At 55.8% G+C, this 21,820-nt stretch overlaps 1 protein-coding gene and 2 long non-coding RNA genes across 6 annotated transcripts in view; 1 reads left to right on the forward strand and 2 right to left on the reverse strand.

Moving 5' to 3' along the window:
• Window positions 1-451: 451 nt before the first annotated feature.
• On the reverse strand, window positions 452-11,693 carry LOC109267847 (uncharacterized). 2 transcript variants are annotated; one of them, XR_008423648.1, is made up of 3 exons: window positions 10,321-11,556; window positions 9,035-9,140; window positions 452-739 (listed from the first exon to the last, which is right to left on the reverse strand). It is a non-coding gene; the product is annotated as an uncharacterized LOC109267847 (long non-coding RNA). The 2 variants fall into 2 exon arrangements; XR_002080309.2 differs by lacking the exon at window positions 452-739 and having other exon boundaries at window positions 8,359-9,140; window positions 10,321-11,693.
• LOC109267848 (uncharacterized) lies at window positions 2,998-6,499 on the reverse strand. The gene is made up of 3 exons (XR_002080310.2): window positions 6,265-6,499; window positions 4,920-5,897; window positions 2,998-4,619 (listed from the first exon to the last, which is right to left on the reverse strand). It is a non-coding gene; the product is annotated as an uncharacterized LOC109267848 (long non-coding RNA).
• A 121-nt stretch (window positions 11,694-11,814) lies between the features above and the next one.
• Window positions 11,815-21,820, forward strand: part of ICE1 (interactor of little elongation complex ELL subunit 1) — a 56,607-nt gene continuing 46,601 nt past the window's right edge. For 2 of the 3 annotated variants that reach the window (XM_019450828.2, XM_019450829.2), the window contains exon 1: window positions 11,816-12,143. In XM_019450828.2, coding sequence (XP_019306373.2) covers window positions 12,060-12,143 — 84 coding nt within the window. In that variant the 5' untranslated portion in view covers window positions 11,816-12,059. Of the gene's footprint in view, window positions 12,144-21,820 lie in introns of all 3 variants that reach the window. The other variant, XM_019450830.2, reaches the window with a different exon arrangement.

Here is a 21,820-nt window from a genome sequence, read left to right on the forward strand (position 1 = left end):
AACCATGAGATCACGACCTGAGGCAAAGCCCGACCCTTAACCGACTGAGCCACCCAGGCGCCCCACTAGCTATTTTAAGCAGGAAGAGATCTCCTGCAAAGAATTGTGTGCTGCCATCAGCGTCCAAGGGAGGAGTGGTCCGTGCCCCAGGCTCCAAGAATGAGTCTGGAAGGCCTTCTGTAGAGCTACGTCCCCTACCCGGGGCAGGAAGGGGAGGCCTGGGGAGGCCGCTGTGGGAAGCCTGCTTTAGGAACGTGCAGCCTTAGCCACGTCCCCGGGAACACGCACCCTTAGCTGCATCCTGGGCACCAGAAAGCCACCTCTGGGTGCAGGCCGTGAGGGCCCAGAGAGCAGGCTGCAGCCGCAGAAACCCAGCATCTCCGTCCTGCCTGCCAGCTCCACGGGCCAAGGCGACAGCTCCCTGCTGGCCCCTGCCCGGCAGCCTTCCCATGCGGGTGGCTGCTTCCTGGAAATTAACTTCCGTGTGACGCAGTTCGAATAAAATGACAGAAACACCGCCTCAACCTTGGACCTCTGGGAAGTCACATTTGCGAGAGTGTCCAATGGACTTGGAGTGCCCACCTGCCAAATGTGCCCTAGGAACTCCTTTGCCAGCTCAGGGTCTACACACACCATCGCGCACGGAAGATTCTGCACCGCCGTGAGGACACCCGATGCTCCCGCCCAACGTGATGGATTTGTTTATTCTTCATGCAAATGAGAAGTAATTCCATCTTCTCTGCAGAAGGGAAGAAAGAGAGTGGTGTTTAAATAGAGATTTAAGTTTTCCCCTCATCAACCATAAAATGCCTTACTGGATCCGAAATCTCTTCTTAAATAGAAATGCAGGGTATAGCCGCAAGTTCAACAGGATGCATCCAAGAGACATTTGGGGGTCATACTTCCCTATCTTTCTTTCGATAAAGAACATTAAGCTATTTTTTTTTCTTATTCTGGTATATGGTCTCCAACTCTTGGAGCAGTCGCTACACACCTGGAATGCACTGTTCAAGTCAGCACCATTTTTCTTCATGGCAGGGTTTGAAGATGAGCCCAAAGGAAAATTTCTGGCCGAAGATGTTTGGTATCATTTTATCTAAAATTCAAACAATTGCTACACACTTATTCTAAATGAAAGACACTTTCGCCACCACCCCCTTCTTGGCAATAATTTTCTGCCTGGATAACTTACAGAATGTACTATATTCTCACGATCTTAGAATAACACCATTCCAACTCACAATCTGAATCATCAGTTTCAGAAATAAGGAAGTTTTGAGACCCGTGGCTTCTCAAGACCACCTAGAAACTCAAAACACTGCTTTTCAAAAAAGCTCTTTGTCACTCTGGGGTCCAGAGAGTTTTGTGTTGTGTGCTTTTTTTCCCGAAAAAAAGCAATCCTCTTTTAGGCTGCATACGTCATTGAATCAACACATCCTTGACTTCCTACCTACCCAGCACCAACTCTTCTTTCCCAACTGGGGAGACGACACCCAGGCTCCCAAGTCTATTTCCAGAAGGCAGCTGGAACCAAAGGTTTTCACGCAAATCCGAGAATGCCACCCCCGTGTCTGAAAACTCTTTATGGCTGCTCCTTGCACCTAGAGTGTCAAACATGTCTACCCTGGTTTCCAAGACCCTGGTGGCATCGGCAGGCGCTACCCTGCCCCCCAAGCAATCAACTCCAGTAAGTGGCTTCCCAGTCCCTACACTCCAGACTCTGAGCTGGTTTCTGATGCTTCGACGTGCCAAATTCACTTCTGACTTGGAGACTCTCTATTGTCACCTCCAGCGCCTGCAACATTTTTGTTCTTTTTTTTTAACAGACTTTACTCTTTAGAGCATCTTTAGGTTCACAGGAAAATAGAGCGGAAGGTACAGGGTTCCCGCGTGCCCCTGCCCCCCGCACTGTGCTTAGCCTCCGACATCGTCAGCATCCGGGTGGTAAGTCTGTTACAGCTGATGAGCCCGCACGGACACATCCTCACACCCCGTCCACGGGGAGCGTTAGGGTCCACTCCTGGCGTCGCACACTGTATACATTTTCATGCACGTACGGATGATGTGTATGTGTCATTACAGCACCACACAGAGTTGGTTCACTGCCCTCAAGATCCTCTGCGCTCTATCTACGCAGCCTCCCCTCCCCCAACCTGTGACAGCCACTGACCCCTTTACTGTCTTCGCGGTCTTGCCTTGTCCAGAAGGTCACAGAGTTGGAGTCCTGCAACATGTAGCCTTTGCAGATTGGCTTCCGTCATTGAAAAATATGCATTTGGGGTGCCCGGGCGGCTCAGCTGGTTAAGTGTCCTGTTCTTCATTACGGCACAGGTCACAATCTCACAATGTGTAAGTTCGAGCCCCACGTCAGGCTCTGTGCTGACAGCACGGAGCCCGCTTGGGATTCTCTGTCTCCATCTCTCTCTGCCCCCTCCCCAATCATGTCCTCTCTCTCTCTCTCAAAATAAATAAACAAACTTAAAAAAATAAAATTAAAAATACGCATTTAAGATTCCTTTCTGTCTTTTCACGGCTCAACAGCTCAGTTCTTTTTAGTGCCGAATAATATTCCACTGTCTGGATGGACCCCGGTTTATCCACTCGCCTACTGAGGGACATCTTGGTTACCTCCAAGTTTTGACAATTTGTAATAAAGTTGCTGTAAACTTGTGTGCAGGCTTTCTCATGGAGATACGTCTTCAAGTCATTTGTTTAAATACCAAGCAGTGTGATTGCCAGAGCTCCCGGTATTTAATCTCACAAGGTTATACTTTTATTCAGATGAATATCCACATATTCACGTGCTCATTGATCCTTTCAACAACTCTTTGGTGAATGACTGCTTCTTCACTCCTTCTCCAGAAAAAAAAAAAAAAAAAGCCTTTCCCTTGACTCCAATGGCCCTTTTCCAGCCACCGAGAACATCTCAAAAGCCACTGCTTAGATGTAGAGTGGCAGTTCCCCACCAGGGAGCTTCTGTGCCTTCCCCCCACCACCCCCCCCCACCCCCACCTCCGCCCCAGGTCGTGGGGCAAGTCCGGAGACAGCTACGACGACCACGGGACTGGGCCAGGCATTCCTGGAGGCTGGCGTGAGACGTGGGGGATGGTGCACAGGTCATAGGATCGCCCCGGCCGGAGACCCAGGAGACCCGCTCGGAGTAGCCCCCAGCCTCAGGCCCCCTAGCAGAGCCCAGTGGAAACCCTCTACACCAAGCACACAAATCTGTGACAATACTTGCCCGCGTGGGACTGAAGACACCAGGGGGCTAGGTCGTGCCAGACCTTGAATAGGGCTCACCAGACCTCAGGCAGTCCCGTGGATGATGGTAAGCAAGGTAGGAGTGCTAAGGGAGGGGAGCCCAGGAAACGTCAGGCAGTGCAGGAACAGACCAGTTCCCGAGCAGGTGCTCGGGGCCATGAGGATGTGGGCGCATGGGTGGAGGCCGTGGGACCTGAACCCACGGGGCTGGGAGGGCGCACGGTGGAAGCGGGTGAGGGGACGGCACGGGGGCCCCCCACGCGGAGAGGGATGGAAAATCAGAGCGGTCTCTGAGGAACCCTACAACAGAACGTCTGGCACCCTGTGAGGCCCACGGCCAGAGGTCAGCAGAGGGCTTAGCCTCTGTACTGGACGTAGGGAGGTGGCACCAGACTCCCGGGGAGGGACCTCCAGGGCCACGGCAGGGGGAGAGGGTGGGCAGTGCAGCTGGCAGGCGACAGCTGCCCTGGGTTCTGGGCAACTCAGCAGCTGGGACTCCCACGAGGGAGTCCGTCCTTGAAGGAGCACAGCCTTCCCTGGACAGCGCCCCTTAGAGACCCCCTCCTTCAGACTTACCTAGAAGGACCAGGGGATCAGATCCAAACCAGCAGGCAGGTACTAAGGCAGCGGACAGCCTTAGCAAGGGCATCGGTGAGCAGGGATCCCTGTGACGCCTGCCTTGCTCCTGTCACCCCAATGCAGGGACCCACCCTCTCAGCCCCGAGGTGGTAAGGCTGGAAGATTCTTTACCAGGCGTCTGATGTGGAAACGCCCTGGGGGACCTCCTCGGAGCGGAGCCCCCTTCACCAGGCCTCGGCTCTCACTCTGGCGTAGGTCCGTTTTCTCTGGGAGTGAGAGCCCTCCTCAAGGAGGCATCCCGGAGGAGGCCTGGTGGCAGGTGTGCTGTGGTGGGGACCAGAGCCCCATGACAGTAGCTGCCTCCCATCATGACAGTCTCTCCTGACCCAGCGTTGGCCAGGCTCTGACCCTCTGCTCGGCCAGGCCCCGCCTTCTGGGCTTGCGTGCTCATCTCTGCATTGTCCTCAAGAGTCCTGCCAAGTGTTTGCCCAGAATCCCCCACCCTCTAGGTCTGACCCCCTTGATATCGAGTCCATTGTCCCCCAGGTCACACGTGGTCACTCCATCTGCCTAAAAATCCTGTGAGGTCAGCTGCTCCCAAAGCCGCCTTTCCCCCAACGTTCCCTCTTAGGAACATTCCATTCTCAGGCTCCTCTTGGGGTCACTTGGCAGGTGTCCCAGGGCTCCCTCGGGTCTTATGTCCACGGCCCCAGGAGAGAGGACAGACATCCAGCGTGGGCGGGCAGGAGAGCTCCTGTGTAACCGGAATCACGAAGGGCCTGGACGGACAGACGGAAAGGGCAATGTGAGACCCGGAATCCGAGTTTGGTGAGGGTGATATGGGTCGGTGCCCGTGGACCGGCCAGATGGACGTGCCTAGAACAGGGAGGGCTGGGCCATTAGAGGCAAAGCGCCCCTTCAGTGCGCAGAGTCTGAGGGCGAGGGTGGGGTGACTCTGTGACTCTGGACTGGGAGGAGGCCTGGTCCTGCAGGTGAGGGGGCCAGGAGGGGTGTGGCCAGGAGGCCGCTGGCAGGGAGCTTCCCTGGGCGTGCGGTGCCCCCTCCGCTCTTGTTCTCACGCTTTGCTGTCGGTGCCTTCGAAGCCTCAGTACGTTTGAACACAGGGCCTGGTGTTTTCATCTTGCACTGGGCCACGCAAATCGCGTAGCAGGTCTTGGCGCTGGAAGGTGCTGGAAGCTGGCTGGGCCTGCGGTGTGGGCGCCTGTAAGGAGCGAGTCGCTGAGGAGGGTCCAGGCAGACAAAGGGGCTGCACAGGAAGCCGGGGAGCGAGCGGCCCGAGGGCAGGGCCGTGTCGGGCCTCCCCTCCCCGAGGCGCCGTGTGCCTGGCGCATGCGGTCATCCGGCGACGTTTGCCGCGTGATGAACGAGTGCCGGGGAAGGGAAGAAAGAAGGTGGACGAAGCGTGGTCTCTGGGTCTGGTCTCAGGGCACCTGGAGGTGAGCAGGGAAGAGGCCCCTGTTAAGGTACAATTGCAGGAAGCGTCGAAGACGGAGAAGAGCCGGGGGAGGCAGAGAGGGGCTGGGGGGGCGGCTGCCCCTCCGCCCCCCGTCCAGGGAGGACAGCGGACGAGGCCCGGCGTGGACACAGCGAGGCCCCTTCACATCTCACATTCATCTTCCTCCTGGGAGAATGGGGCTACTGTGGGGAAGGAAAACGCAGGAACCGGGGGGGGGGGGGGGGGGCGGGCACAGGGGCCTGGAAGGTCTGAGCAGGTAACATCTGGGCTGAGACCGGGTGAGGCAGAGGGCCGGCCAGATCTGGAGGACTGTGGGGTCACGTGGCATGAAGCTCCGTGGACCGGAGCCCGGGGAGCCCTGGCGACGGTGGAGAGGAGTCCAAATCCTGTTTCTGGCAGAGAGGGAGACGGTGCATCGATCCAGAGCCTGTCCGCCTCTCTCCTGTCGGCGGTGTCGTCCTCACGGACAGCTGGACACCGATCTCGGCTGGTGGCGAAGGGCGGGAGCTGGCTGTGGGGGGCTCCCGGGCCGTCCAGGGGCTGCCGGTCCCCGGATGGTAGTGGCGGCCGTGGAGGGGAGCTGGACGGCGGGGACGTGGCACCAGCAGGCCCGCAGGTGATCGGCCGTGTGGGGAGGCGAGGGGGCCGAGCGGGGAGGACAGCCAAATAAGACAAGGGGACGAGCCACCAGGCCTGCCCGGCAGCACCAAGGAGACTCCCAGGGGAGGAGCCGCCACCGGGACGCACAGCACCACCCCTCAGTGGCGGCCCAGAGGGGCGTCCTGTGCAGGCCGCGCAGCCAGGTGCCTGGAGCCCCCTTGGAGGCACGGCCCGGGGGGGAGGGGGGGGAGGTGGAGAGGAAGGGTGGTGACCGCAGGGTCCGCACAAGTGCAGCACGTGAGCAAGAACAACGCTGGGCAGAGCCACTGCGAAGCCACTCCACTGACCGAGCTCTCTGTCACCGGTCCCCGCGGCGCGGGCTGTCTGGGGCCCCTGGTACCCTGGACCCCCTGTTGGGCCCGTGGCCTCGCAGGCGTCTCTGTCCACACGAAGCCCAGCACAGCTCGCTGGCCGCTCACCTCCTGTCTTGGGCTTGACTTCTCCCACCGGTTGAGCTCCAGCCTGTGCTGGGATGCCCCAGGGAGGCTGGGGGAGGGGGAGGCCAGGCGGGGTGGGGAAGGGGGGAGGCCTGGCGGCCTTTTTCTCTGCTGCAGCCAGGGCCTGGGCCCTCCAGGAAGAGAAGGTACGGTCCCTCGTGGTTGGTTCTGCGGTGACTTGGGTTCACAGGCTGCTCAGCTTGGGGTCAGAGTGCGATGTGGACAAGCAGGCTTTGGGGGGGGGGGCAGTCCCCTCTTTTCAGGACGGGGACCTCGGTGCTGCCAGAGGCACCTGCCACCCCGCAGGCTGCAGGCGACCTCGGGCAAAGGACAGAACCTGCAAGAACGGACGCCTGGAGGACGTCCCCTGGAGCTCAGGTTCAGACGTGGGAGGAGGGGCCCTGTGGGGCTGGGAAGGGACTCTCTGAGGACTCAGATGTGGCCCAGGGCAAAGCAAGGCAGAGACACTGACAGGGCCTGGAATCCGCCAGTATGAAAAGGGAGGCCCAGGCCCTTCTCCCTCCTCCCACTGCTGAGGAGCAGCCTCTGGGCAGAGTCTGCGGGTCCCCAGCAGCAGGAGCCCAGCAGGCCCAGCTCAAGGGTCCCAGTAGCGCAGGGCGGGTAGCAGGGGAGGGGTGGGGCTGGGAGGCGGGAGCTCCCTACCCATCAGTGCCCTGGGGCTCCTCTCTGCTCCCTGGGGGGGCAAGTGAGGAGCACAGAGGGTCTTCTGGGCCAGGCCCCCGCAGCTGACAGTCAACCAGGAGAAGGTAGTTGCACGCCAGGGGCCGGGGGGGGGGGGGGGGGGGGGGGCCGGGGAGTTCTCGAATGCCTCGGAAAACCTGACGCTGTTGGGCCGCTGCCCTGCCGTGGTCTGCGGCTGGTACAAGACCCAGGAGGGGGCCCAAGCGGACCCTTCCCAGCGGCAGTGCTTCTGACGGTGGCGGAGGAGCCACGTTGGACGTCCGGCTGCCTGCTTCCACTCTGCCTTGGCCGTGGCATTGGGAACACCTGCCAGGCAGCTTGCCTCCCTCGGGCCGCCCTCTGGGTCCCCGGCGGCTTCCGCCAAGAGGCCCACGATATCCAGTGGGCAGAAAACCCTCACCTTTTGTCCCCCGCCTGCGAAAGCGCGGCTCACTCCCTGCGCGCCCCACTTCCCACAGCCTCAGGAGTGGGTCCCCTTGGAATCACACCAGGGCACGTGCCTGGCTTGGGGTGGGCCATCCCACAGCCCCCTCCTTTGGGGTGGGTGGGTCGCACCCCGCCCACCAGCCCTCCCTGAGGGAAGCCTCTCTCCCTTGCCCCCGAGACCCCAACCTCCCTCTGCAAATCCCCAGAAGCGACTCAGGACAAACGGTTTACTGCTGCCTGGTGTTCACAGAACACCCCACGAGGGGAGTGAGCCTGAACTCCCGTGGAAAGGATTATACAAGCGTGAAAGTCCTTTAAAGTCATGCTTCATCATTAACACTCACATGGGTTCTGCATTCTCCTCCCAATGATGCTTGTCTTGAAAAATGGGTTCTTCGGCTTTCTGAGCGAGCTCCATCTTCCAGAAAGCGGCCGCGTTTCCCCCCAACTCTGCATCACTTCGAGGGTGGGAGCTGGGCTTTCTAAGCGAGGGCCCAGGGCCGAGTAGTGGCCCGTGGGGACAAGTCACTGCCGTAACCCAGGACGTAAGTGACACCGGAGCAAAGGGAGCTTAGGACCATGCGTGGTGGACTGTGAGGGGGCAGATGCTCCCTGAAAAGTGCCTTCCACTGAGGATGCCACACAAATAGAACCGTAAATGTGGTTCCAAAGTCCATTTGTGTCTAAAAACACAAGGAAAGACTGACATCTGGTGGCCATTTGTTAGCATGACATCACAGGTCCAGAAATTAACTTCATCAGATGCTGTCTGAATTATAAACTGTCAGAGCTGGAAACCACTCCATGAAACATACCCAGGGATTTTAAAAGACCTAATGTGGTTTATTTTTATTATGCAGAAGCGCATAAGATGAAGGAATAGCTCTTCGTAAAGCAAAACATAGGAACTTGCAAAGAACAAGTATCTTTCCGTTTTGAGTTCATATGATAAAAATCTCCTTGGCTTCTAGACCAAATCTATTAACCATTTCAGGGGAAGACTACATTAATGAATTAAGTCATCAGTGTAACTAACCTCCGAATTATGTTACGTTCTAAAGCTTTAGTTTGGAGACGTTACTGAGTATCCGGGAGGTCGTGAGGCAAGAACTGAGCCTTTGAGTCAGTTCCTCTAAACAACCGACTGGGCTCCACATGTACAAGGGAGTCCCCACATCAGAAGCCAGAATCTAGACATCCCTCCAGGCCTGAGGACTCTCGGACAGAAAAATGCAATGTTTTTCTTGTAAATTTGGTATGAAAAAATGATTAAAAAAAAAAAAAAACAAAACCAAACCCAAGAGACCACAAATTAGGTTTCTACAAGTAAGCTAAAGACCTATTTGTTTTCCGAAATGGATACCATCGATAACTTGTTACTAACTACTCTCTGCTTCATAGATCCTATGGATTTGGATCTGTCCTGGTTGCTTTTCCCCTAAATGACAGGTAATCCTTTATAAGAAAACACCGGTTCAAATAGGCCACTCACTTGACAATTTAAAGGCAGGTATGTGGTTCCAAATTCACTGTTCGCCACTTTCTGTAGTGTAGACGTTTGCTGGCTTTTTTCCATGACAACAATGAGACAGGTGTGGCTGTGGGAAATGGGGGAAAGAGGAAAAATGTAATTTTCGGCATTCCTCAATTAGTGGCCCTACATCAGTTTCCATCACCACGTATAACATGTGGTTTTGTTCAGCTTGCAAGGTAAGAATAAGTTTTACATTTTTTTAAAAGACTTAATTTATTTTTTTTTTCATGTTTATTTTTGAGAGAGAGAGAGAGAGACAGAGCGTGAGAGGGGGAGGGGCAGCGAGAGAGGGAGACACAGAATCCAAAGCAGGTTAAGGCTTTGAGCTGTCAGCACAGAGCCCCACACGGGGCTGGAACTCACGAATGCCGAGATCATGATCTAAGCCAAAGTCACATGCTTAACCGGCTGAGCCACCAGGTGCCTCAAAATATATATTTTTAAGTAATCTCTGTACATGACCTGGGGCTTGAACTCATGACCCCAAGATCAAGAGTCGCATGCTTCATGGACTAAGCCAGCCAAACACCCCAAGTTTTACATTTTTAAATGATTCTTTAAAAACCGAAAAATAATGACAAATACGCAGTAGATCTACGTGGCCCCCAAAAGCCTAAAACAGTTATTATGTGGCCCTTTGTAGAGTTTGTCTACCCTACGTTATACGAACAAAACGTTTGTTTCTTTGAACGTCTTCAGGAATGGTTTGAGAAAAGGAGAAAATGAGCATTCAGTTTTGAATGTTAAATGCTTATTTTTTTTTTTTTACCTTCAATTAGTTGCAGCAAATTTGATTCACTCTGACATTCACTGAGTACCTACTGTGTACAGCACTTCACGAGGTGTATGAGGAAAACTGAGAGGTTTCAGAAGACGTGACAATCACTGTAACCCAAGTCTAAATGCGGGGTTACAAAAAGATCAGTCAGGGGGCGCCTGGGTGGCTCAGTCGGTTGAGCAACTTCAGCTCAGGTCATGATCTGGCGGTTCGTGAGTTTGAGCCCCACGTCGGGCGTCAGGCTCTGTGCGGACAGTTCGGAGCCTGGAGTCTGCTTCGGATTCTGTGTCTCCCTCTCTCTCTGACCCTCCTCTGCTCGTGCTCTGTCTCTCTCTCTCAAAAATAAATTAACGTTTAAGAAATTAAAAAAAAAAACAAACAAAAGATCAGTCGGTGCTAAAGGGCAGAAAAGAAGGTAGGTGTCACTTCAGGTTGTGGCATAAAATGTGGGACCTGGAAGGATTACTTGGTGGATGACAACCAGTAGCCCTGGGAGGAAGGTGTTCCAGGCAAGGGGAAGAAACGGGCCAAAAGAAAAGGCAGAAAGGCAGCAGTGAGCGTTCTGAGTTCCAGCAACAGCAGGTGCACTGTGGGTGTGGAGGGCAACGTAGAGGGAGATAAGGCTGGAGGGTAAGCTGGTGCCTCTTCCACTCAAATAACCTGGGAAAAAAAAAACACTCACTTGGGAAAACCTTAAATAAAAGGGAAGTTACTGTTAAGACACGTTTGTCTGGATCAGAAGCCAGAGACGGAAAGTCATCAGGACGCAGACATGGTCTGCTCTCCCCTTTCTCTAATGGGTCACACGACGGTCTTCCGAGGTACATCTGCTTCCCGCTGCACTGCTGCTCGTCTTGTTTTCCGCTCAGGGGTAAATGGATCCGTCAGGTACTGGGCCGCCTTAGGTGCCAACGACAGGAAATCTGGCTGTCAGGTCCGGAGCCCTGGTCCCTTGCTCCACAGCAAGTGGCAGCCACAGATTGTGTAAGAAGGGGCAGGGGTGCGGTATTTGTAGAGGAACCAGACTGCTCTCTGGGGAGGGCCGTTTCCCGTCGCAGTGTCCGTACTGAACATTTTGGAAAAAGCCCGTGAAGTCTGGGTGTCTAGGTAGCACATACAATGCTCGTATCGAATGCTAAGAATTTGGACGTTGGGAAGCCGCGGGAAGTTTCTGAGCCAGGCAGTGATACGGCAACGAGCTGGGATCGTTAAGAAGAGATTTCTGCTGCCGGGGGATAAGGTGAAGACCTGAGGTCCAAGCCGAGGACCAGGGCCCGAATTCACCCAGGAATTGCGGCCAGGGGGAGGAGTTTTGTTTTTTCCCCTCTCAAGGGGTATAGACTTGAGATTTGGGAGCGGCCTGCCACCGTCCGTGACTGGGGTCACCGGCTGCGCCCCGGCCAGGGCTTCGGGCCGCAGGGAGGGCCTGGCAGAGAGACCGACCGACCGCCGCAAGCGCGGCCAGCTGCCGGGAAGAACGACGGTCCCGCAGGAAGGAGCGGCCGCTGTCGCGAAGGCCGCGCCACGGCGGGAGGACTCGCCCGGGGTCGTCCGCCGCACGGGGCGTCGGGAAGCGTAGTCCCTCCTTCCCCTCCGGGTACCCGGCCGGGCTCGGACAGAGCGGTTCCCTCCAGTTCCAAATCGCACACCTGCCCGTCCCGGCGCGGGACCTTCCATTGCTGCAGGCGCCTGAGTGACGTCATCAAGGGGGTCACCGCCCCCTCGCTGAGGGCTGTAGGTGTCTACGGGAACCTGCCACACAGCCAGCCGGCAATAAAAGATTAACCCCCTACTCAGCGCAAGGGGTGCACCTCCGATGCCTCTGCTCTCCCTGACTTTTCCTTTGTGGGCGCCTCTCCCGCCGCCTCGGCTCGGCTCCGCTCCCTATTTTGCTCAGGCGGCGCCGCGGGCAGCCCCAAGCCGCGGAGAGGGGCGGGGCGAGCTAGGGCGGGGCGGGGTCCTGGCTGGGCGCTGTCGCGCTCGGGGGCCGCGCCGGGTCGCGTTTCTCTCTAGTGCCCGAGGCGGCTCCGGTTGGGAGAGCCCTTCGCCAGCTCCACGGGGACCTCTGTGCACGGATGGACCCGCCCGGACCCGGCGGGAAGCGGCCTGGCAGGCGGCGGCCCCGGCGGCGTCAGCAGAGGGAGGACAGGGCCCGGGCCGCGGGTCCCTGAGGCGCGCGGGCCCACCGGGCCCGGCGTTGGCACCATGATGCCGGGCGAGACCCATTCGGCGGCGCCCGGGACGGCGGCGGACCTCTCGCGGTGTCAGGGCTGCGCCTCCCTGCAGCAGGTGCGGCGCCTTCCCGGGCCGGGGGCGCGGAGGAGCTCGGCCGGCCGGGGCGTGGGGCTGGGGGTCCCGCCGCGCGCGCTGCGCCCGCTCCACGGCGGAAGCTCCCCCTCCTCCCCTGCCCGCCCCCCTTTCTACTGCAGTTGTATTGGGAACCGCCTCCTTTGCTTTATTTAGACTTGCAACCCGGCACTCGTTGGCCGGGATGCGGTGGTGGTAGCGGGGGGCAGCGTGAGCGAGCGCTGGCGGGGCCCCTTGCTTCACTCCCCCAGTCTCAGGGCTTCCCCGGGGCCGACGGGTGATGGGCGAAATGCTCGGGACCGCTGCCTCTCCGAGGACGAGGTTTGGGGCTGCTCTGGCTCATCTTGAAATATTTCTTGCCCGGAGGCAGGCCGTGCTGGTTGGCGGGGAGGGTCATTCATCAAAGGCGTGTGCACGTACTGGAAGTTTCTAACAGCAGGAGGGACTGTTCTCTACGGTGACAGGAGAGGAGTTACTAGTGTCTGGCCCCAAGTCTTGTGAGGTAGTAGAAACGGTCCCAGGCACTTGTGTCCGACCTGATCCTCTTAGCTGTCTGATATCGAGGGTCTCTTAACTTCTGTCAGCACCATTAGTGGTAAAGTGGGGCCCCTCCCTGCCCTACCTACTAGATGTCATGAAGTTGTCACGCCTTCTGCCTGGTGTTCTAGGCACCAGGGACATAGTGAGCAGAACACACGATCTGCCTTTATAAGTAAGACTCGTGTGTGCAAGTAAGACTTCACAGGATTTTAAGGATTGGGAGGAAGACAAAGGAGGAGTTGGAATGGTGGTCTTGCCTCTTGGCGGTGGTGGGGGCAGAGGGCTTTTGAGGGGGTGAGCTAGGGAGACCTGAATGTTGAGCCGAAGAGCGGGAGAGGACCTTCCTGCGTGGAGGGGTCAACATGGAGGAGTCAACAGGTGGGATGTTCGGAGGTGGGAGGGAGCAGTGGGTCTTTGGGGAGCAGAACAGTGTCTGCTTGGCATGAGCACAGTGTGGAGGGGAGAGTGGCTGCTGGGATGAGACCGGAGAAGAATGTAGGCCAGATAGGCCATCAAGATAAGGTGTTTTTTTGTTCTTTTTCTTTTTTTTTGAGGGCGCTATCTGTGAAATGATCCCAAATGTTAAGTGTTGAGAGCAGGGGAGAGAGAAAGGGAGTCCTGCACTGGCAGGAAAATCGTTTCTGAGCTTAGCTGCTGCGCTGGATAGGTGTCTATAATGTACTTTTATTTTCCCTCAAAACCCCAGGAACTTGAGTGAAGGTCTCTTGGATCTTTCATAAACCGCATTCTTTGGGCCAGTTTCATCCAAAACTATTTATAGGTAACCTGCTGTGTTTTAGGCAGCAGGAGGAAAAAGGCAAACATTCTTGATTTCTTGAGCTTCTATTTTAGGAGGTGGGGGGAGGGAACAGATTAAACAAGTTATGTGAGAAAATAATAAATACGTTGGAGATAAATTAAGCAAAGGAGGTAGAAAGAACAAATGGGCCAGGAAGGGGCCACTGGCTGGTGGAATTTACGTAGGAAGCCCTGGGAAGGCCTCTCTGAGAAGGTTCTATTTGAGCAAAGGGAGTGAGAGAACGAACCCCGTCGACATCTTGGGAGGACAGCGTCCCGTCCAGCAGGCAGATCAGGTGTGGACGCCCGACACAGGAGCATGCTGGATGTGCTTGGGAAGAGAAGGCCAGTGTCGCTGCAGTGGAGTGAACGTGGATGTCATACCCCTTCTAGGCTGCGTAACAAAACGCCGTAAAATACAATGGGAGTTCATTCCTCATAGTTCTGTTGACTGGGAGGTCTTAGATCAAAGCACAGGCAGATTTAGGGCTGGGGGGGGGGGGGCGGGGCGTGGTTCTGGTTCCTGGTTTGTGTCTGTCTGTCTTCTCACCGTGTCCTCACCCCGTGTAAAGGGAAGGGAGCTTTCTGGGGTCTTTTGGAAAGGGCACTAATCCCATTCCTGAGGGCTCTGCCCTCATGACCTAAACACCTCCCAAGACCCCACCTCCAAACGCTGTCACATTGGGGATCAGATTTCAACCTGAGAGTTTTGGGTGGAGTTTATTAGCAGTCAGGGAGTCTGATGAAGGCAGAATGAGGAGGGCCTGATTGTGGGGCTCTTCTGGACCACCGTAAGGATTTTGGCTTTTACTCTGAAAGAACAGTGAGCTGTTGGAGGCTTCTGTGCAGAACTGGTGTGAATTCCACTTTTCAGCTGTGGATTTGGTCCTCCTTCAGGAGCGTGGTTCCTGGTCCTCTGGTAGTTGAAAGTAGCAACTGTAGCTTTCTCATCGTGTAGGCCGGAAACTAAGTGTCATTCTTGGTTCCTGTCTTTCTCTCGCATTCTGCATCCAGTCTATCAACCCATTCCCTTGACCCAGAACGTTCGTTTCCCCCCACTCCTTGCTCTTCCCCGCTGCTGCCAGCCTGTGTGACCCAGCGCGATCTCTGGCCTAGAGATTCTCGCTGAATCTTGCCGAGGACTCCCCCTCTCCTGCCCTTGCCGCATTCCCAGACTTGGGTCTCAGAACAGCAGTAGGAGACCTGTGAAGTCTCTTCAATCCAGGGGCCTGCAGACTGGTTCCGTGGGGGGCAAGGTCATCGGGATCCAGGCTGTTGTCAGCTCCTCCCCTGGCCATCGCAGGGCACGTGCCGTGGGGGCAGCAGGCAAGGAGCAGGCATGCTTGGGCTCCAGGGAAACTTGATTCACAAAAGCAGGGCCTGCTTTTGGAGACCTCTTCCCTAAATCAGGACACTCCATTGCATTTGGGTTTTTGCCTGGAACATCTTTTTAGGGGAAGAGGAGGATCAGATACGCGTAGAGCCTCGAGCAAGTCTTTAATTTTGCAAAGTGAGGCTGGGAAAATAGGTTTGTGGCAGGCGATTGAAGATCTCGTTGGTCACCACCTTACAGTTCTGCGTTAGTTTTCTCAGCTTAGGGACTAGAGCGAGGTCTTGCACGATTGCCGCGTAGTAGCCGTGTCTTCCCTAAAAATAGCAGGTGGTGATGTGCTGCTTGGACTGGAGGGGGTGCCACCAGCTGTGGTACATTAGTGATAACAAAAGCCTGGGGGAACTGAAGCTTCCCAGGGATGGGAACAAAGAAGAAAAAGGTCTAAATGTGAGAATCTACAAAGAGGAGACGGGTCCCAGGTCTGGGAGCTAGAAGACCAGAGAGTAAAACCTGAGCATCTGAGCACTGGTGGAGGGAAGGGAAGTAGAAACGCGGCCGGAAGAGACGTTGGAAACGTGGGAGTGAGGTTCTGGAACGACCGCGGGATTGGGGATGCCCAGCTGCAGTCACACGTGGTGTGTGTGGCGATTTGTGTGGTACACGGTGCCCCCAGGTGCCCAGGGGACTTCTAGGAAAACAGAAGTGGCCCGGAGGGGTACGCTCTGTCACTTACGGAAACTTTGGAAACTTCTGCGGCAATCATGAGACGAGGTGCTGTCGTGAGGGGTCCATGAAGGGAAAGCTGCTGACGGAAGGCAAGTGTGGACCGAAGGGGACAGAAGGACACAGGGAAATGGGAGCCCGCGAAGTCAGGGTGGGGAACGTGGAGAACAGGGAGCAGGGATCTGACAGCCTGAGCGGGGTCACCTTTTGGAGAGGCGCCTCAGGACCGCAGCGGGTTCCACACTTGAGGCCGCCTTGTGCCAGAGAAGCTAAGGGGGTGCCCTGCACAGAGAGGGTGGCCTGCTGTGTAGTGTCGCACAGCTCCCCGCATCTCGCACACCGTGGGCAAGCAGGCAGGTGTCATCCCTGCGGGAGGCGGGTGCTAGGCCTTGGTTCCGGACCGTGGCGGGAAGCTGGCTGTCTGTCCTAAGTCCCGCGGTCCTGTCCTTGCACTGGAAATCTTCCCTCCTGCCCCCCTCCTCCTGCCCACTCCGTCTTTCTCTTTCGTGGTACCCTGTGGTCGGCGCTGCGTCCCGCAGGGTGCGGATTAACCACATCTTCTGCATCCTCTGTGTTTTGTAGTCTCGTGCCTCCTCTCCTGTCTCTTGTCACCCTCAGTGGTGATAATGGTTTGTCACTGAGCTCTGGCCCAAGGTGCGTATGGGTTCCTGAGTGTGAGACGCCACGTGATCCAGTGTGGGTCCTTACTCTGTTGCCAGTGACCTTTCTTGAGCTGGTTGTTTTAGGTCTGGCACAGGCTGCTGTGTTCTGGTGGAGGCGAGGCCCCCTTGCCACCGGTTCCACTCCCTGCAGAGCAAAACCTTTTAACCCTGGGAACCCTGATGAGAGGCCGAAGCACATGATGATCCTTTTGCGCTCGTGTCACTGGACTGGATGCGGGACAGATGCTCTCTGGCCGTCCTCAGAGCAGAATCGAGCCTGTGATTTATGTAAACTTGTGTTGGACTGCCACTGATAATTGCCTGTGGTTTAGAACCTGAAACCTGTTCTCTCCTAGACATACTGTAAGTGGTTTGTAAGTGGTTGTGTTACGAGGGACACTCCCCGCATTGTCGGTCGCTTAGCAAATGTGTGTGTGTGTCACGTCATGGTATGAGTTTGGAATACAGTCACGGACAGAAGGGGCTTGAGGCTCGTGTTCTAGTTCAGGTTACAGATGGCGAGAAAACCACAGAGCAAGTGTAGGAAACAGGTACCACGTTGGGGGATGCACGGGGTACCCCGAGAGCACCGAGGGGCGGGGCAGCGGAAGGCGGCTTCCTACAGGAAGTGAATCTGAACTGAGGTCTGAGGATGATTCTTAGCTGAGTAAGGAGAAAGAGTGAAGGGAGAGTGTCGTGGCCCGAAGGGGGGCCACGTTGTCCTGCCTTCCCGGGAAGCGGAGCCACTCAGCTGGTCTGGCGGGGAAGTACCCGGAGCAGCGCTGGAGGGGGGCGTCCCTACCTTCCTGCCGTGTTCCCGGCCACTTGACGCCAAGGAGTCCACAGGGGGCTCCTCGCTCACCGCTCAGGAGACACGCTCCGCTCTGCTGGAGATCAGTGTGGACTTTAAATGATTGCAGTTGATAAAAAGTTGACCAGGACGAGGAGGCGGAGATGTGGCACCCTGGAGAGGATTCAAGGCGAGCAGCGAGCCACATCACCCCCAGCCTAGGGGTTAATGGATTACTGTGATTTTTAAAAATAATTTCTTTTGGGGAAAAAAAAAAAAAAACGACTTAACTTAGAACGTACAAGAAAGTCGCCAGAATAGCACACGGAACTCCGGCATTCTCTTCACCCCACTCGCCGATTGTCCAGGGGTTTGCTCGTGGGCCTCGTCCCTGCTGTGCACACACGCCTTCCCTGCCCTGCACGCTTCGGGCTGTGTTGCCCTGAAATCCGAGCACCCTTCAGCATGGTGAGCCCGCTGCCCTCCAGTCCTGACGCGAGCGTCGGTGCAGCCGCTCGCCCAGTCCCTGGGCCCCTCGCAGTTTGCTTCCGGGCCAAGGAGGAGCTTCTGCCTCTCGCTGGTTCGAGGCCCGCTCAGGAAAACGTGTTGTAGAGCACTCGTGTCTCTTCAGCCTCCTCCGTGGAGTCTCTCTCTGAATTTCGTGTCCCTGAAAGCTTCAGGAGCATAGCCTGTGTTCTCGTTGGCGGGGTCTGCAGACGTTGTGGGGGCCACGCTGTGTCAGGGCTCCGCGAGCCCACACCCGGGGTCAGGGGTTGGCCAGGAGCATGCACGTGAGCGCGCCGTCCTCCTCGCCCGGGGCCTTACGGCCGGAGCGCACAAAGCAGAGTCTGCCGGGCGGAAAGGCCCTGGGGTGGGGCCCTGAGGCAGCCCAGCGAGGGTGACTGGACTCAAGGGACGTTACCCAGCAGTGCTCAGTGACACACACGGAGTGTCTGCTGGGGGCTGGTCGGGCGGATACACGCTCAGATTCCAGAAGGAAAGCAAGTTTCGGCAGAAACCACACCGCAGGTCAGCACAGGGAGCCACTCGTAGCATCGAGCGAAGGGTGGGAACCCTCTAGAATCCCAATTCCCCACACACCACCACAGGCACCCTTGTAGCAGGCCTTGCTGGGGACAGTCTCAGACCTGCCGTGGCCATTGTTCCCACACGTGCCCCGGGGGGGCCGAGGGGGTGCTCCCGCCACCTCGTGAGCCGAGGCCAGAGGCGCCGCGAACATCGCACCGTGCACGGCACAGCCGCCGCAGACAAGAATCTGCCAGCCCGGGTGGGAGTGTGGAGGTCGACCTGGGCACCGTACTTCTCCTGTCGCCACCTCTGCTAACTGACTTGCTGTCTGTCTGCACGTCTGCTGACCCCTTTGGTGGCGGTGCCGGTTTCCTAAAGGCACCTGCCCCAGGCCCCCTGCCAGGTTGTCCCGCCCCTCCTCGCCCTGTGCCCTCCGCCACCGCTCCCGTTCCACGTCTCTGGGAGAAGGGAGGGAAGGTAAGCAAACGGTGGTGCCCTTTACTTTCGTCAAGTGCTAGACGTGCGCAGTGCCCGTCCAGAGGTTCTTCGTGGATAAGATTGAAACAGCGTGCTGTGGAAGAGGAGTACGTGGGGAGTAAGTCGGGGTGACAGGACGTGCTGGTCTGGGAGCCGTATTGGTGGACGAGTGAGTAAGTGCGACTTAGGGCTGGAGGGGGACACAAGGTGGGGCTAGCGATGGGGGACCACCGGGAGGAAGCCCGAGCCTTCCGGCAGACGTTAGAGCGCGACTTCCAGAAGCGCCAGACGGCTGGGAGAGAAGCCGCGGTCCCGGGAACCCCGTCACGTCAGCCTGTCCTGGAGGGGAGCTCCCACACCTGCCTGCTTCCCGAGGCTGGGCGGCGTAGGGCCGTGTGCACTCGTAAATGAGCGAAAGTCACTTAGACACAGCCCGCTGCACACTCACAGCCCCGAGATGTGCTGGTTAGAGACGGTTCGGACCAGATTGGAGAGACACAGAAGACTTGTCAGGGTGCTGCAGGATCTGCCCGGATTTGAGCTGCCGTGAAGGCGGGCTCAGAGGGAAAAGTCAGGGCCTCGAGTGCTGTGGTTTGGTCTTTGCATCGTCTGCTTTTCCCCCGTGTGGTGCTGTGTTTTGTGGTTTTCATTTCTTACCCGTAGCAAATGTGGGTGAACACAGGTTAGAGAGGTGGCCAGATGGACAAGATGTGTCCACGGATGGGCAAGAGCCAGCAGCCCCCAGCCCCACCTCCCTCCCGTCCCGCTTTGAGTTGTTCGCGGTGCGTGTTGTAACGAACCTGAATAGCGTGAAGTGACAGACTTGTGTTGCTGCTTCTCGGTCTTCGGTGTCAGGCGTCCTGTCGGATGGCTGACCTCGGCAGGTGCACGCTGAGCTCTCCTTGCAGCCGGGACCCTGCTGCCCCTGAGGCCCCTGCCCTCTGCTCCCCTGCCTTCTCAGCCCGTGTGTAATTTCGGTGCCGTCCCTGCTCCGAGCGGATGTTATTCTGACTGTATGGTCTTCAGAGCTGTACTCGAGTAAATCATGATTACTTTTCCTTTCTTGTGTTTTTTTGTTTGTTTCCCCGGATGAGTGATTCTAGCCTTTATTCAGCTTGCTCATCTTGAACATGTTAAGGACTCTTTGCTGTATGCCAGGGACGGGTTGACCCTTTCCTGGCTCATCCTGTTTACTTCCTATAGCAGGCCAGCTCTGTCCCTCCCAGCGCTCTGTCTGCTTATCTATAGGATTGGAAAGGGTCCTGAGGCAAAGGGAGGCTAAATAAATCTGCCCAAGGTTCCCGGGCTGGAAGGAGGTGGGGCAGGAATTCGAATCCAGCTGTGTGGGACTCTAGAGGTTTCTGGAATGTCTCTTGCATGGTACTTAGCACTGTAGAACGGCATCTGGAAGCAAGGTGGGGAAGATGAAATCCACTGGCAAAGAACTGGAAAGAGGATGGGAAAAAAGGAAGGATCACTTGTGCTTAAAAAGTCATAATTTAAATGCATGGTGCGAACCAACCACATTTACTTGCAGCTCTCTGCCAGTTAGGGCAGAAACTCCTCAGGGCTTTCATTCCGCCAGATGCTCTGTCGTTTTCTCCTTAAGGGGGAAATTCCGTGCAGAGCCTTGGGGCCTGCTCCTTTCCGGGGCACAGCCGCCTTCTCGATTCTCGTCACCTCTGTCTTTTGTGCCACGTCGCCTTCTCTGGCTTTACTCCAGGAGTTTGGGGGGGTCACGTGTGGTCATGACCTGCAGTACCTCCCTCAGTAAGGATGTCTGCGAAGTAGAACTTTTGTAGAACTTCTGACTGGGAAGAGTCTACTTTCAACTAACTTGAATTTACGTAAAATCTTGTTGGAAGAAAAAACCAAGAATGTCAGTTTTACCACCCCAGCTGATTGCTAGCTTGCACAGAATTTTACCTTGGAATTCACTTTTCCTTCAAAACTTTGCGGGGTTCTAGGTTTCCAGATTGTTGTGAAGGCTGAAGCCATTCTGGTTCCAGATTCTCTGCATGCGACTTGGCTGGTTTCATTTTTCTCTCAGGATTCCTGCAGGGTCTTTGCTGTGTCTCCGATGCCCTGAAACCTGGTGCTGATGTTTCCTGGTTTGGATTCTGTTTCTATTTATGTGCTGGGACCTTTCAGTTTGGAAATGTCTGGCTTTGGTTCTGAGATTTGTTTTCCTTGAATATCAGAATGACTTTGATCATCTGTCCATCTTTCCAATTACTGTGTCTAGAACTCTTATTTGTTGGGCATGTGGGATCTTGCACTGATAACTTTAATTGCTTTTTATTTTACTTTGTTCTTAGGTCTGTGTTTCGTTCTATTTGGGGAACTTTTATTTTCAACTTTATCCTCAACTCTTTTAAGGTTTTTATTTTGCTTTCCTGTTTTTAATTTAGTTCTGACAGTTTTATTGAGATACAATTCACATACCATAAAATTCATCCTTTTTATGTGTGCGATTCAGTGGTTTTTAGTTCGGTCACAGTTTTGCAACCCTGTCACCACTTTGTAAAACACGTTCCTCTCCACCCGAGTCCCCCACCTCGCCCCTGCCAGGAACCTCTTAGGCATTAGCGGTCATTCCCTGTCTCCCCCGCCCTCGTCCCTGGCAAGCGCTAATCTACTTTCTGTCTCTGGATCTGCCTGTTATGGGCAATTCACATGAATGGAGTCATACAGCCTTCTGTGAGCTCGTGTGGGTAGCGTGATGTTTGCAGGGTTTACCCCTGTGGTAGCGGGTGGCATTCATCCGTTTCATTGCCGAGTAATCACGTTATGTGGCTGTGTGACATTTTGTTTATCCGTTTCATTAGCTTATTTTTTACTTCTTTGTCTAGCGTGACTAATGCTGTGAACCACAGTGTGCGGGGTTGGCAGGGACGTGTGTTTTCGGTTCCTCGGGGCACGGACCTAGGAGTGGAATTGCTGGATGGTCAGGTGATTAACGAGTGAGCCCTTGCCCAGCTGTTCGACGCAGCTGCACCGTTTCCTGCCCCCCACCCCCGACTCGGAGGGTTCCGGTCTCTGCATCCTCACCAGCACTTGCTGCTGTCTGTCATTTTGAGTTGTTTAGCCGTCCTCGTGCGTGTATATGTTTTTAATTTTTGAGAGCTATAATAAAGTTCCTAGGAACTCTGTATATTCCTTTTAAAAATACTGTTTCGTGAATGTAACATCACTTAACCTCCGCTCATATTACCGTTCTTGCAGTTTTCGTCTCAGTTTTTATTTACTCCAAGTTGCTTTGTCTTCTTTTGGTCTCTCTCGCTCACGTTCAGGGTTCTCTCTGATG

Source organism: Panthera pardus, unplaced genomic scaffold, assembly GCF_024362965.1.
Source record: "Panthera pardus isolate Hobbes unplaced genomic scaffold, ASM2436296v1 HiC_scaffold_2, whole genome shotgun sequence".
In the NCBI taxonomy this organism is placed as follows: Eukaryota; Metazoa; Chordata; class Mammalia; order Carnivora; family Felidae; genus Panthera; species Panthera pardus.